Source organism: Falco peregrinus, chromosome 3 (assembly GCF_023634155.1).
Source record: "Falco peregrinus isolate bFalPer1 chromosome 3, bFalPer1.pri, whole genome shotgun sequence".
In the NCBI taxonomy this organism is placed as follows: Eukaryota; Metazoa; Chordata; class Aves; order Falconiformes; family Falconidae; genus Falco; species Falco peregrinus.
Window position 1 is genome coordinate 61996070 of NC_073723.1, and position 13532 is coordinate 62009601.

The 13532-nt window shown below is 46.2% G+C and overlaps 1 protein-coding gene across 3 annotated transcripts in view; it reads right to left on the bottom strand.

Annotated features, from left to right (window-relative positions):
- APCDD1 (APC down-regulated 1) overlaps window positions 1-13063 on the bottom strand; it is a 32593-nt gene extending 19530 nt beyond the window's left edge. For 2 of the 3 annotated variants that reach the window (XR_008746602.1, XM_005238786.4), the window contains exons 1-2: window positions 3336-3713; window positions 1508-2039 (exon numbers count right to left, since the gene is read on the bottom strand). Coding sequence is in view for 2 of the 3 variants with exons in the window: in XM_005238786.4 (XP_005238843.2) it covers window positions 1508-2039; window positions 3336-3595 (792 nt within the window). In the remaining variant the exon portion in view is untranslated. Of the gene's footprint in view, window positions 1-1507; window positions 2040-3335; window positions 3714-12749 lie in introns of those variants that run through there. The other variant, XM_055800267.1, reaches the window with a different exon arrangement.
- Window positions 13064-13532: the final 469 nt, after the last annotated feature.

A 13532-nucleotide genomic window follows, 5' to 3' on the forward strand; every position in this document is an offset into this window, starting at 1 on the left:
AAAAAATAATCAGCTAGGGTAAATTAAATGAAGATTTTTGTCTCTGTTTTATGTGGTCAGAAAAACACCTAAGATATTTTCTAGAATGTATACAACATATAGGTGGTGTCAGATAATTTGTACCTATAGACACCTGCAAGGAAGACATTTAGGAAAGAACCCTCACTCCCAAATAAGCAAAGAGAAAGTCAATGCACTTGTTTGAATTAATAAAAGAAAAGTAAAATTTTAATGAGGAACGTGCTGTGGTTCATCTGCTGCTGCTGAAACTCTCTGTTTTAGGAAGATATGTTTTAAAAGAATATGCAAATTTGTACTTGGTCACTTGAAAAGAGCATAAGAATGACAGAAATGACAACAGCTTTCATACAGAGACACAGTTGACTCTAGATTAAATTACCCCTCTGCCAGGCTATTAAGGCAACTAAAGGCAGACCACATGAGGTCCTGAACTATTGAAATTTGATGTTCACAGGAGGCAGATGCAATCCAGGGCAGACAGTTTTGAATGGCAGGGAAAGCCCATGCTTTCTCATCAGAACTCTCCCCTCCCCTGTTGCGTTTCCTGCTATTGTCAATAAGCCATAGCTGATTTTTTAATTGGTTGCAATGAGATTATTAAAAATGGTCATATCCCATTAGCTAGGAGTGATGCTGTGGCAAGCGCTCAGTGGGAGCACACCAACGGCAGCAGCACCTGGCAGTGTGGTTCCAGTTGCTGCCTGCCTTGGAAATGTCACCGGGAAAGATCTAGAGACAGCCGTCCTGCTACAGGCCATCAGCGTCTACTCTTCCTGTTTGATTTTTATTTAGCTTACTATGGTTTGATCGGTTCCCAACAAAGCTGAGGGCACTTTAAGGCCCCTTTGAAAACGGAATTATCAAATAGAATTAGGGCCCCATTCAAAATTCACCTGTTTTTCATTTCATTAATGTGTGTGCCTGCGTCTGGATCCATGACCTGCACAGCCCATCATTTTTTTCCCCTTCATGTTGCCCCTTTCATGTGTCTACCTTACAATTTCCTCTTTTTCTTTTCAGGTTATTGATCACCCAACTTCCATATGCTGACATGGTTCAATTTCCTTTCTCCCTGGCACCCCTGCAGCTATACAAACATATACAAACTCTTTCTCTTCTCCTTTCTCAGTCCTGTATGAAACTTTCTTCTCAGCTGCCAGCCCACAGCTCTGGTCCCAGCCAGCCACTCCCACCTCTGCATACAAGCCTTCCATCTTTGGCGTGGCCTTTATGGACCTTAGCTCATCAGACTACTTTTTGCATATTTGATGCAGTCACATAAACCACAGCAAAGTTACTATTCTCACAGAATACATTCTGTGATCTTTTGTTAACTGGCTGCATCACCTGTAAGGCTGCAGTTGACCTCTTATATTAGAAGCACATCTGCACTTTAGGTTACGCTACTGCACTGACTCAGAATAGCCGAATAACGTGAGCTTTGTCACTAGTATCTTAAAAAGAGGTCATATATACACACACATACCTTGGCATTTTGAAGAGGAGGTTGGTAACTAGAGGGCCGGTAGTACCTCCTCTGGGTAGCATCAGTATGAATGTCTCCGAGAAACAGCTCCTCCACAAGGTGGTCTAAATTGTGGTGCAGGTACTGCTTCTCCACGCGGATCAGCTGCAGTTCATGCATGGCGAAATTCAGAGCTTTGGTGCATTCACAGCCATTATCTTCTCTCAGCAAATCGTAGCTCACATCTTGCTCCCAGGGACTATCTTCTGGTATAAATCCAGGACATGTATGGTTCACCAACTCACTTAATTTTTTGGCTATTGCATCATTGTGGCTTATGATCTGTATGCTGCGTAGCTGATAATCAGCTTCAGTACCCCCTCGGATGATCCAGGATGCTTGGCGGAGTCGAATTTTGCCACGTATAACTAATGTGTAGATAGGATTTGTGCAGCGATTGCCACCGTAATAAAACTGATAGGCCTTAAATGTATTATTGTGGTAGAACCTGTAAGATCTTGTGATGAACTCTGGGCCTGCTCTAACTTCACAGCTGTGGGAAGACAGAAAGTGATAGAAACAAAATTTTAGCAAGGTGACACATCATGTACACTACAGGTAACGAAACTGAGCAAACTCACATGAGTCCACAGAGACACTTGGGTGCTAATGTCCCACTGGCATGAATGGGAGTAAATAGGAACTTGGCACCTGTGGCCTGCCAATTAACCAACAGCTTCCTCTGATGTTATGCTGTTGTTAATACACTGCTTCATGGTGATCATATTGAGGGCTTGATCTTTGAAGGTTTAAATACTTTTTGTCTAGGGACCACCATGCAACTCCATTCTTCTCTGAAAAAAAGTAGTGGCTTATCAAACATCTATTCTTTGCTTCTGCACGATAGATTTAGTGAAAGGACTGATGACATCAGAAAGCAAAATCCCAAATGTCTGCACAACAGTACAAAGCACCGACATCTATGCTACTGTAGAAACTTCTCAGTGGAGTTCCACCAGTTCTGGTCTGCAGAGGACGTGCAGGATTGTGTCCTCAGCTTTTCCTCTTAAAATTTCAACAGGAGTGGCAGTTAATAGAAACCTCTGACCTTTAACACAAAATTTCAATTTGGCTTGAATTTGGACCATGCAATATTCAGGTTTTGTGGGGTTTTTTTCCCCCGAAGTCAATGACAGTTAAATTCCACTTCCTGTAGAAAGTCCTTCTGTGCCTTCAAGCTTGTCCCCGTTTTCACATCCCCTCTCCTTAACATAAATATACTCCTTTCTGTTAAAAAAACCCCGTCTGTCCTACTACAAGTCACTTCAAATAGCCACATGAATATTGCCTGCTGAAACACAGAAAGCAAAATAGCTCTCTGAATTGCAAGTCATCGTGTATAGAGAGTAACAAACTTGTGAAATACAGCTTCTTCATTTCTTTTGCTAATAAAACCTGTGCTAGACACACGCTCTGAAAACAAGGACCTATTCAATGGATCTAATGCATGCAGTCAAAGATGTTATGTTTGAATAAGCATCCAGGTTTTGGCAACTTGTTGGGCTCCTTCCTATTCAAAGAGAGATTTAAAGATATTTCACAGCATGCTGTTTAAAATCCAAACTATGAATTGATTTATCAAGGCAGCTTTATAGCACGCTATTCTAAAGTACATAATGCCCCACCTTCTTCTTTTATGCATGAACATATAGAAAGCAGCTGGAATCTAGAGCATCACCATATTGAAGAAAATATTTCCCCTGCTGCTTAAAGTGGGAATATTCATACTTCCACCTCTGCTTCCTTGCCCTCTTCTCTTCCACATATATCTTGTTTTATCTTTTCTTACCCAGTAGAGACCCAGTGTCCCTCAATATTGGGAGGCATCTGCACAGTGATCCGGGCTCCATTGTGAAGGTGTTTCAGCATATGGTGACACTGTGACTCCTTGAAAGCCCTCCATGCACTCTTCTCCAAGGATCGAGGGTGGGACCTGCTGTCCGGGTGAAGAAGAGCAGAACCTTCTCCCAGCCCTGTGGCAGAAAAGTGTAAATAATCATAAGACCCTGCTGAGACGGGCTTCAACACAATAAAGGAGACTGTGAACATCTTGTGTACAGTGACACTTGTTTGCACTGTTATGTGTCTGGGAAAGTACTGTTTATGTGTCTTTTCTTGTCTGGGGAAAAAAAAATAATTTGGAAAGCTATTCTCCTCTGTAAGCCCACTAATAATCCATTAAATAAATTTGCTTCATGAAATATACTGGGAAAAAGGGCTTGAACCAGAGTTGCAATTCCACACCCAGGAAACGTGGCTCTGAACCTGAATTTTACAGACACCTCTATAATCTCTGGTCAGAACAATCAAAAACCTGGACCTTGAAACTTTTAGAAAGTTGCATCCAGATCCGGACATAAACTTTGCGGTTTCAGCCCACCTCTAATTTGGACGCTTCTATAATAAACTTGCAAATAAAGACTACACTTTAAAGCCAAAGGGAAAACAGATATTAAAAGCAAAGCCTCTACACACAGGAAGCCTCTGTGATGACTGAGGTGGTCAATTAAAGGCAGATTCTGCTATTTCTATTTTAAAGGGGAAAAGGAATTTCAAAAGCTAATTTTATCTCCAGCACACAGTAATTTTGGTTTCTAGTAATGTATACATACAAAACCCACCAGCGTTCTCTTTACACAATATTAATTGAACAAAATGAATACATAGCTTCAGAAGGAATGTGTCTTTACTTTTTCAGGCACAGCCTGCTCTTAGATATGTTGGAAAACATGGATCAAAAGAAAAACACACATCTAGAGGTTAGGAGGTGATAAACACGAACCTGACATAATGGGTTGGAAACGGTATTACTTTGCCAGAAGGAATTTAAGAACCAGCAGGCTAGAAAACAAATATGGGGTGGGGTGGAGGGGCCGGTCGTGTGCCTGGGAAGTCGGGGTGGCCATATCAGGAGAGGGATGTCTTGCTAACACGTGCTCCCAGGGGCAAGGTCTAGGTTCACTCCCATCTTTTCTGGTGCCCTCTTTGCTGACTCGACTCAGGAAATGAGCTCTTGGGGATCACCAGTGCATGGTGCAACCCTGCACCATGCTGAGCTGCCTAACACAGGACCCTTTGTAACGCTTTATTCCCCAGGCCCCATCTAACACTGAGGCACATGCCTGGGCAGTGCACAGCATCGCTACAGAAGTTACAGGAAAATCCGTATTATTTGGTTTTAGGTGGACAATATTTCAAAACTTTGCTGTTTCCTATTGCAAAAAAGAAAATGGTGTCAGTGATTCATTATGTTGTCTAGGTCTTAGATCTTCTGGAAGAAACTTGGACTTCCCAGGTGTTACACCTGGAAAAATGTCATTGCTAAAAATACAAATACATGTCAACCAATTAAAAATAGCTAAACAAAGGCAAGGACTTATGTAGTAGGCATACTAAAGAATGATCAGAAGAAATACAATAAATACCTGAATGTAAACAGTGCTCACTTGAGAATGATCTCAAGATTTAATGAGGTTAATAAACACAACCTTACAAAGTCTTTATTGGAAAATCTGGCAGCTTTGTTGCAGGTTACAAACAATTCTTCAATGTGAATGAGAATTTATGGCCTTTCTGTCTAAAGGGTAATAAATACTAGAGATGCTTTGATATTTGAGCATGCTGTCTGAGACGCCCTTAAAGGAGACTGATTTTCAGGGGGTGAACACTCCTCGCCTTCTGGAAGTCAAGGCTTTCAGGCATTTCTGTGATGCTGAGCAGTCACTCGTGTTAGCGCCAAACAATTCCCGTTCTGCAGCCAGAAAAGGCTCGACTGCTTCAGAAATGGCATGGCCACAACAGGGTGATGCTCTGCTTGAGCCGACTACAACTTTGGAGAGGCAGAATTTACTAGGTAAGGTCAGTGCCTCACGTATGTGACGTTACAGCCCCCGGGGCTGAAGCCAGCATCTCTGCACAGCAGCTCTGTGCTGTGCTGTGCCTGCAGCTCACCGCACCTGGAGCAGCACTTGACTCTCTCAAAAACTTGGGCTTGTTTGGGTTTTCTGAAACCTTGTGGGTATGGGGTGGATATCACAGGCCTTCACACCACCAGCAGAACAAGTTCACCCAGGTACAGGTGAACTTACCAGTATACTTATTTTCATCATTCTGAACCACAGCTAGTGACTGAGAGTGACCTTTTAGCACCCTTCTCCATCTCCAAGTCTCCACACACTCAAAAAGCCCCCATTACTTCAGCACCTCATTCTGAAATGGAGCGAGCGCTCCTGTCCATAGCCTCGGAACATCTTTTGGGTCAGAAGTGACACCTCCTGCAAGGTACCTGGTAGAGGCTGTAGCCATCAGTATTAACTTTCAACAGAAACGTCGCTGTTAGAATGTGTCCTGCATACAAATTATCTCACACTGAAAAAGCCTTTGAAAATTTACATTTCCACTTGAAGTTGTCAAGTGTTTGAAACCTGCCATCAAGAGGAGGTTTTGAAATGGTTCAAGTGACTATTTCCAAAGTGTATTTATTACACCACTTGCTTTTAAACAGTTGTATTTTTGCCTAGCTCATGTCATATGATTCATGAATACAGATGCACTTAAAAATGAATCATTTATTCATTTAAACATACTTGGGCATTTAATTTCTCCAAGCAAAAATCCTTCTGTGGGTGGCTACCATCTTGTTTGTGCACATATCAAGCGAGAAAATGCAGTAACCACATTATGCATTCCCAGTTATTCCCTGGAGGAAATAATGAAGAGGCTTTTGAACAGAAGCCAAACTTTATGTGGTATTACACAGTGTCTTTTCTTTGATATAGTTCAAAAGCCACTGGGTCCCCACTCTCTCTGTCACATGTATGTAGTTCTGTCTGCAACTTGCAAATGACCAACCATAACCAGTGAATGGAAGGGAGATCTGCTTCAATAGCCCCAGAAATCTGTACCTGCAAAGAGGGTGTTTGTTTGGGACTCTATCCACCCAACTGTGACAAATGAGGGCATGAACAAGCTTAGGTAATCAAGACAGGCATGAGAAGGTAAGGACGGCTGCAGAGACAGCGGAAGGGATGTAGAAATACACACATGCTAGGCAATATCACGTAAGTAGGACAGGAATATCTGAATATCAATTACAGTATAAAATCAAAAGGCAGCGATGGGACCTTTACCTATGTTTGTGTTGCTGGGGTTAGGAAATAATTTAGCACAGCCTTCTTCCTTACCAAGTAATCGTTTCAATGCTTTTGTATTTACTGACATATGCCTGTACATACAACTAGTGTGCAGAGGAGCCTTAACTTCCCCTTATCCCGTCTGAAGATCAAACACCAAGACCGGCGATACGCTTCCCACGCAGGGCAGTAAGCCGCACGCTGCCTTCCCGTGCTTCTGCTCTCAGCAGGTGCTCAGGGGCAGCGCAGTGTCCCCCTGCTCCACCCGAGTGGTGCACAACCAAGTGTCCTGCAAAGCTGAGGTCCTGCAGGGATGATGTCACTAATTGTGAAAGATCTATTTGGCCATGTTAAACGGGATGCTGCTGGAAGGCTCGAGGTAAAATATGTGCTTTCAGGAAACTGGGAAAAGAATTTCATGGCTCTTTAAAAGCCCACTTTGGAGCCTAGACACAGTTGCAACATAGTTGGAGACACAACTTTCATTCAAGGAGATCCAAGTCTGCTACTCTCTACAGCGCAGACAGATGGTAGGTTTCAATACCTCCAGGACACGCCATGGAAGAATCTCAGACTCTCTCTGACTGACTGCCTTTTAAATGCTGGGGTATTATGAAAGGAATCTTACCCACTTGTTAAAAAATAAAAATAAAATCCACCATGTTATTACTCAAAAGTGTGACAGACTTCAAACAAAAAACTATCTTTGTATGAGACTAACAGCAGTAATCCTGTGAAGCCTCTGGTCGGCTTTCACTTTAGCAACACCACAACCAGAGGTTGTAAGATTGTATCACCCACCCCACACCAGCTGTTTACACAAAGGAGCAAGTCCAAAAAGGAGAAGGAAAATTCCAGAATCCATCAGAAATGCCAGCTGGAAAAGCAAAGCAAAACAAATGCATTTTCCGATGAGTTGCTCTCCAAGTTCTCTTTCATAATCAAGCCCTAGCAGCGTGGATCACAGTTTCAGCATCAAACTAACTGAAAATAGTGTAAGAGGTGCTACAGCTAGCTGGGGATCCCTGCCCAGGCCCTCACACATTACACTTTACAGGGGAAGATGTAACATCCAAGTGGGAAGGTGGAGGTCTGCACAGCTGCTGCTCCAGTAGGATGGATAGAGGCACGCACCACAACAGACAGAGGAGGACTGCAGGCTCTCAGATTCACCTATAAACCTGCGTCTGACGTGGGAACAACCATCCAAGATAAAATAATTGTTATGGGAAGATAGGTTACTTTCAAGTTCTTCAAAGATTTCTGCATGTAGCTGCGAGTAAAATACGAATCTTAAAAGGACAATCTGTTGGCAGCCTGTTACTCAAATGTGTTTCAAAAATGGCTCCGACAAAGCTCTCCGCCAACACTTCTGCAAAAAACTGCCAGCTGCTAGAATAAATGTTTCAGTTTTCTGAAAAATAGTATGCAAATAACATACAATTGCAACACAGATAATAAGTAGGGTTGTGCTGGAACAAATTCTTATAATTTAATTCACGCCTAAACACCATGGCCAAATTCTGTTCTGAGCTATGCCAGATTGCAGAAGTATAGTGCAAATAATCCTAAATCTTAAACTGTTTAGATTTAATCAGTTTAATGAGCACTTCTACCAGAATCTACACCATGGCTTCAAACATGTTCAAGTGTAGTGCTTCAAACCAGACTCCAAGCTACTAGGCATTCAGCAGGTTCACCCTTTGCTAAATGGGAGAACAAATGTTACCTGAATAGTAGGATTCAAACCTGGCTTTAGATTTGGATTGCTCAGCAGAAACCACTTCACTTTTTTCTTTAATTTATAGCAATGTAAATCCAGAAGACCACGATTTTACTATGAGTTACAACAACCTCGAGTGACAGTACAAGTTCAAAATACGTGATGGCTTCATCTGGGATAGAAACATTTTAATGTTCGTGCTTTATTTCTGCAGCAAACTCTTTTCAAGTTAGAACTTGTTTGGAACTTGAAAAACCTTACAACAGATAAAGAATAATTGGCTGGATTAAGTTTATAGCTCTCCTTATCTGGGCAGTTGCCCTGCACAATTAAATAAATAGACATCTGGATTACGCTCTTTCTTGATGTGGGATAGTGTTAGATAACGCCTGTGACAGGCTTTTAGCTACAGTGAAAACTTACATAATTGCCATGGAGAATATAATGTCCTGTTACCAAGCCACGGTCTGTGTTTACCAGTGTTTTCCCTTCACTTGAAACTTCAAAGAGTCCTTGCAAGATTGGGACCTAAATTAGCTGCTACAAACAAAAGGGCTGGGAAAGGAAAGCTGGGTTTTACGGCAGCAGACGGGACAACGATTTCCTTTCACATGTATCTGTTGCCTTTCTTGTGCATACAGTTTCCAGGTACAGCTTTCAAAGAGATGTGAAATAAACGTTTCAGAGGGTGGAAGGTCCTGAAGAGAGATCTAAAGTATGTTCAGATGGGACAGCTAAAGAGAAACTCCTGGACACCTTGGTCCTTACTTGATGCCCCTTCTTGGAAGAGGTCAGAGAACCCAGCAGTTGCACAGCTGATAACCTCTGCTAAGCTGAAGTTCAGCTCTAAGCTGGGATGCCTGCTGCTACCCAGGTCAGGTGAAACCCTGCTGCCAGGAGCATGGGCTTCTTTACGAAACCCTGAAGGGTTAAAGGCCACCTCCCTGCAGGGCAGCGGGAACTCTGCCACTGGCACCAGTGGGATGAGTGGGTGCAGCGTTGGGCCGTTAGTGCAGTTCAATATCAATGGTAGTTCGGTCTTGCTCTCTTTGAAGGGAACATCTGCTCTCTGTCAGAGACATCTGCCACGCAGCCTGCAGACCTCTGCCCCATCCTCCGACCACACCTCAGCACCAGGACTTATTCAGGTGGAACTGCTCCCAACACCAACGGGACTTGTGTCTGAGTAAAGACAATGCCAAACGAGCCCGCTACATATAATCCTACCCTCTACCAGCCCTGCTTAAAGCGTCGCGTCTGTAATAAAATACTAGCCTTGCCTTGAATAGCTGAAGGTATTTGCCTTCATGGTTGAGGCTAGCTTTGGGGACCACAGCCTGCCAGCCTACCTCCTACGGACACTCTACAGGGCGTAAAAATTGCCCTTACTGTTCATGACACCTACATCGCACCACTGTTAGCCCACAGTCAAGCTACAGAGATCAGCGAAATCAAATTTACACTGATGAAATTGTGAATAAAATTGAGTCCACCTTCTAACTCTCCCTGCAAACTCCATAAACCTTACACTGAGCGGTGTCTCTCCCCCTTTTTCTCTCTTTATTGTCTTCCAGATTTCCAGATGCAGTACTTTCCTGAGGGAACAGATCACATATGCCTCTAGTATGGCGCACAATATTTTTCCATTTTATGGATATGAGTGTTGGTATCTTCTGATGCATTTACATATTGTTTTCTTGAACAGGTTTTGAAATAAAACACTTCTATGTAACTAATTTAAGCAATATCACCAGAGAGCTTTTAAAAGCATAAACAGTTTCGCTCCAAAAAGCCTCGCAGTTCTGTCTTCATCACCTTTATTAGTACTATTTCCATGATATCAACAACGTGGTTTAAAGTTTCTAATTCATTACTCTAAGAGAAACATAATCAGAAATACACTAAAGTTTCTTCATAGCATCTGTATTTGTAAAAAAGTTTACGTTTACAAAAGAAATTATCCAAATTTGTTTTGAATCTACTTGAATGTAGCTTTTATTAATCAGGTGTTCTGGAGCTGAACGATCTTAGCATTTGACATCTGAAACTTCTGTGGCTTTTTGTCTAAGCAAAGAAAACAGTGATAATGGACAACTTCCAGCTGCAAACCTTTTTTTTTTTTTTTTTTTTTTTTTTTTTTACACTGTACAGGTTTTATTTTGATTAATGAAGACAAGTTTTTCCAAATTTCAATTCAGTGATGTTAAAGTAGGCATTTCTTAACATATTGAAAGAAGCTTTAGCCAACTTCTGTTATAAAACTTTTAAGCCCCCAAAATCCTCAACCACCCACTCACACTCACTTGCTTTTAACCCTTAAATTGCCACGTGCAATAGAAATGCAAAGGAAAACAACATGTGGCATAAAGAGGCTTAGCACTGTGATCCCCTGGGATTGCTGGTTATTCTTACATATTACCAATTCAGGCTAGCCGCTGACTGAGGGATGTTCCTATCGACTCTATGGCACAGAGGGAAGAACTCTAGGCCAAGTTAAAGCTAACAGGGTAAATACATTTAGACAGGATACATTTCAGCGCGTTATATGCCACTGATGTAATTTTCAAGTTTGTAAGAGGGCAGCAGCTTCCCAGTGCTTGAAGCTCAGATCCAAACTGTGCACTACTACATTACAGAGGTGTTTATCTTCACATGCAAGGTGCTGGGTTCTGTCTTTCTACAAGAACTTAGGTTTATGTTATTTGGTGAAAGACAATTGCATATGGAAGAAATAGATGATTTTCCTCCTTCATCCTCTTTTGGCAGCTGCTTTTTTGATCTGATCACTGGCCTTGATTTGTTTCCTGCTCTAGCCAGGGTTCAGCTCTGTTCTGTAATTCCAAGCAGATGAGCTGGGGAGTCCAACCCTGTAATTACACCTCCTCTCTTTACCCTCTAACTTCAAACCTCCCATTTCGACTTTTACATCTCAGATCACAGAGTTCTAAAGAACACCTCTGGCGTCCCAGCAGGTCTGGCTCAGCTAAACACGTTTCTGCGCTCTCCGGATTTCATAGCTGAGCTGTGAGAAAGGTATAAAACCCCCTCCTGGGGAACAGGGTCTCCTGCTCTTTCTTTCTCAAAAGAAAATACACAATCAGAAACCCATGCTTCTTATTATTTATTAAATGCCATCTGTGTGCTTAGCACTTGTACAAACACAGAGAGAGGCAATCCCTGCTTCACAAAATCAACCCCAGGAATAGCTTTGAAATCTTCACCCCAGCCCACAGATCTCACGCTGACTCCATGTAGGTCACTTGCATTGTAATGGTTAAAAAAATTTCCTCTCTTTACAAGGAAACTTGGGGTCCTAAGAACTTGAACTGAAGAAGGCTACATGCTACGAAGTACATGAGAATTAGGAACACTCTTCAGACCGATGCTGTAACTGAGTAAGTTGAGTCACACTTTCAGAATATCGCGCCCAGATTTTTCTAATCTGGCTGCCAAATCTTAGCCATACCTAAGCAGCTCATTAAGTAACCCCCTTTTCAGGAGCTGCTCTTGAAGAACACTGGCTTTCTGGAAAGATGGGTTATCTGTTTAAGTGCTTAAATACAGATCGACAAGATGAACTTGTAATTTTAAGTTTAAATACGCTGGCTTTCCTCATTAAAATTTTGCCTACTGTGCAGTTTCAGGGAAACGTCAGACCAGGGCGAAGCTGCGAGCGTCGAGGCGGGACTGTGCGTAACGACACCCCCGGTCCCCGTGCGCCGCAGCAAAGGCTTCTCCGTCTGTGCAAGCCCCGGTGCTGGCACGCCCCGCTGCACCCGGCTTCCCAGCCGACACCCCCACGGCAAAGCCCGCTTCCTCGCCTGCCGCTGAAATGCGGACGCCGCCGGACGCCCCGGCCAGGCTCCCCGTGGCTTGGCAGCGCCAGCCCCTCGCCCGCCGGCGAGGAAAGAGCCTTTGCGTGAGGTGCCCGGGCCAGCGGGTCCATCCAGGCAGCGCCGGGCGCGCAACCCAGCGCCGCCGGCACAGCCCGGGAGCGCGGCGCCTTCCGCGTGGTCTCACCCGGCCCGGCGGGCTGCGGCTCCACGCCGCGCCCACCCGGTGTGCCAAGGGGTGCCGCTAACCGCGGGGGTCGCGCAGCGCCGGCAGGGTCTCTGCCCGCCTCGGCATCCATACGGACCTTTCCTCTGCCAGACCCCCGGGCCCGAGCAGCCGGGACCGACGGCCGCCGTCGCGAAGGCGAGCGCACCCACCCGCGACCCTCTGCCCCCACCAGCCAGCGAGCCACGGGGCCCCCTTCGCAACTCAGCCAGCTTTTCGGGCGCACCCGCGACGGCGGGGACCCCCGGGCAGCCGGCCCGCACCCCCCCCCCCCCGGCCCCGCACTCACCGTGCAGCAGCAGGGCTGGGAACAGGTATCTCATCAGGCTGCCGTACGGGGCGGACATCTCCCCGCCACGCAGAGCCCCTTCCCTGCTCCTGCGCTCCGGCCGCCACCTCCCGCCGCGCCGCCCGCGCCTCAGCACCGCCGCGGGCAGCCCACGGCCCGGCGCTGGGGAGCAGGCGGCTGGCGGGGCCGCGGACCGCCGGGCACCCTCCGGGGCCGGAGACCACCGCCGCTCCCGCCGCTCAGGGCTCCCGCCCCGGCCGCCGCTCAGGGCTCCTGCCCCGGCCGCCGCTCGGTGCCCGAGAGTGCCCGCTCCACCGCCGTCTCTCCCGCCGTCTCCGCCGAGCGCAGCGGCGGCTCCGCTTCATATTTCCCTTTCCAGCAGGAGGAGGAGAAGGAGGGGTCGGGAGGTGGGGACTCGTCCCGGGGCGGGGAGGGGGCGGCTCCGCCGCGACGCCGGACACCGCTCCCACGGCGGGGGAAGGGGCGGCGGGGGACCGGTGGGCGGCCACGCGGGGCGCGGGTGGCGGGGCCGAGGCACGGCCGGCACCGGGCTGCGGGGGGGGGCTGAGCCCGTGGGGCCGAGGGTCGCGCGGGTGGGAGAGCGGGCGGGGTGGCCGGTCCCTCCCCAGCTGCGGGGAAGGCGCCCGAGCAGGGTCGGGAGGCGCCGGCGGAGCCGCGGCTGCCGGCGGCCGTACCCCGCGGCTGCCTGCACCCGTACCCCGCGGCTGCCGGTGCCCGTACCCCGCTTTCCACGGGGCCGCGGGCGGCCCCGCCGCTGCCGCT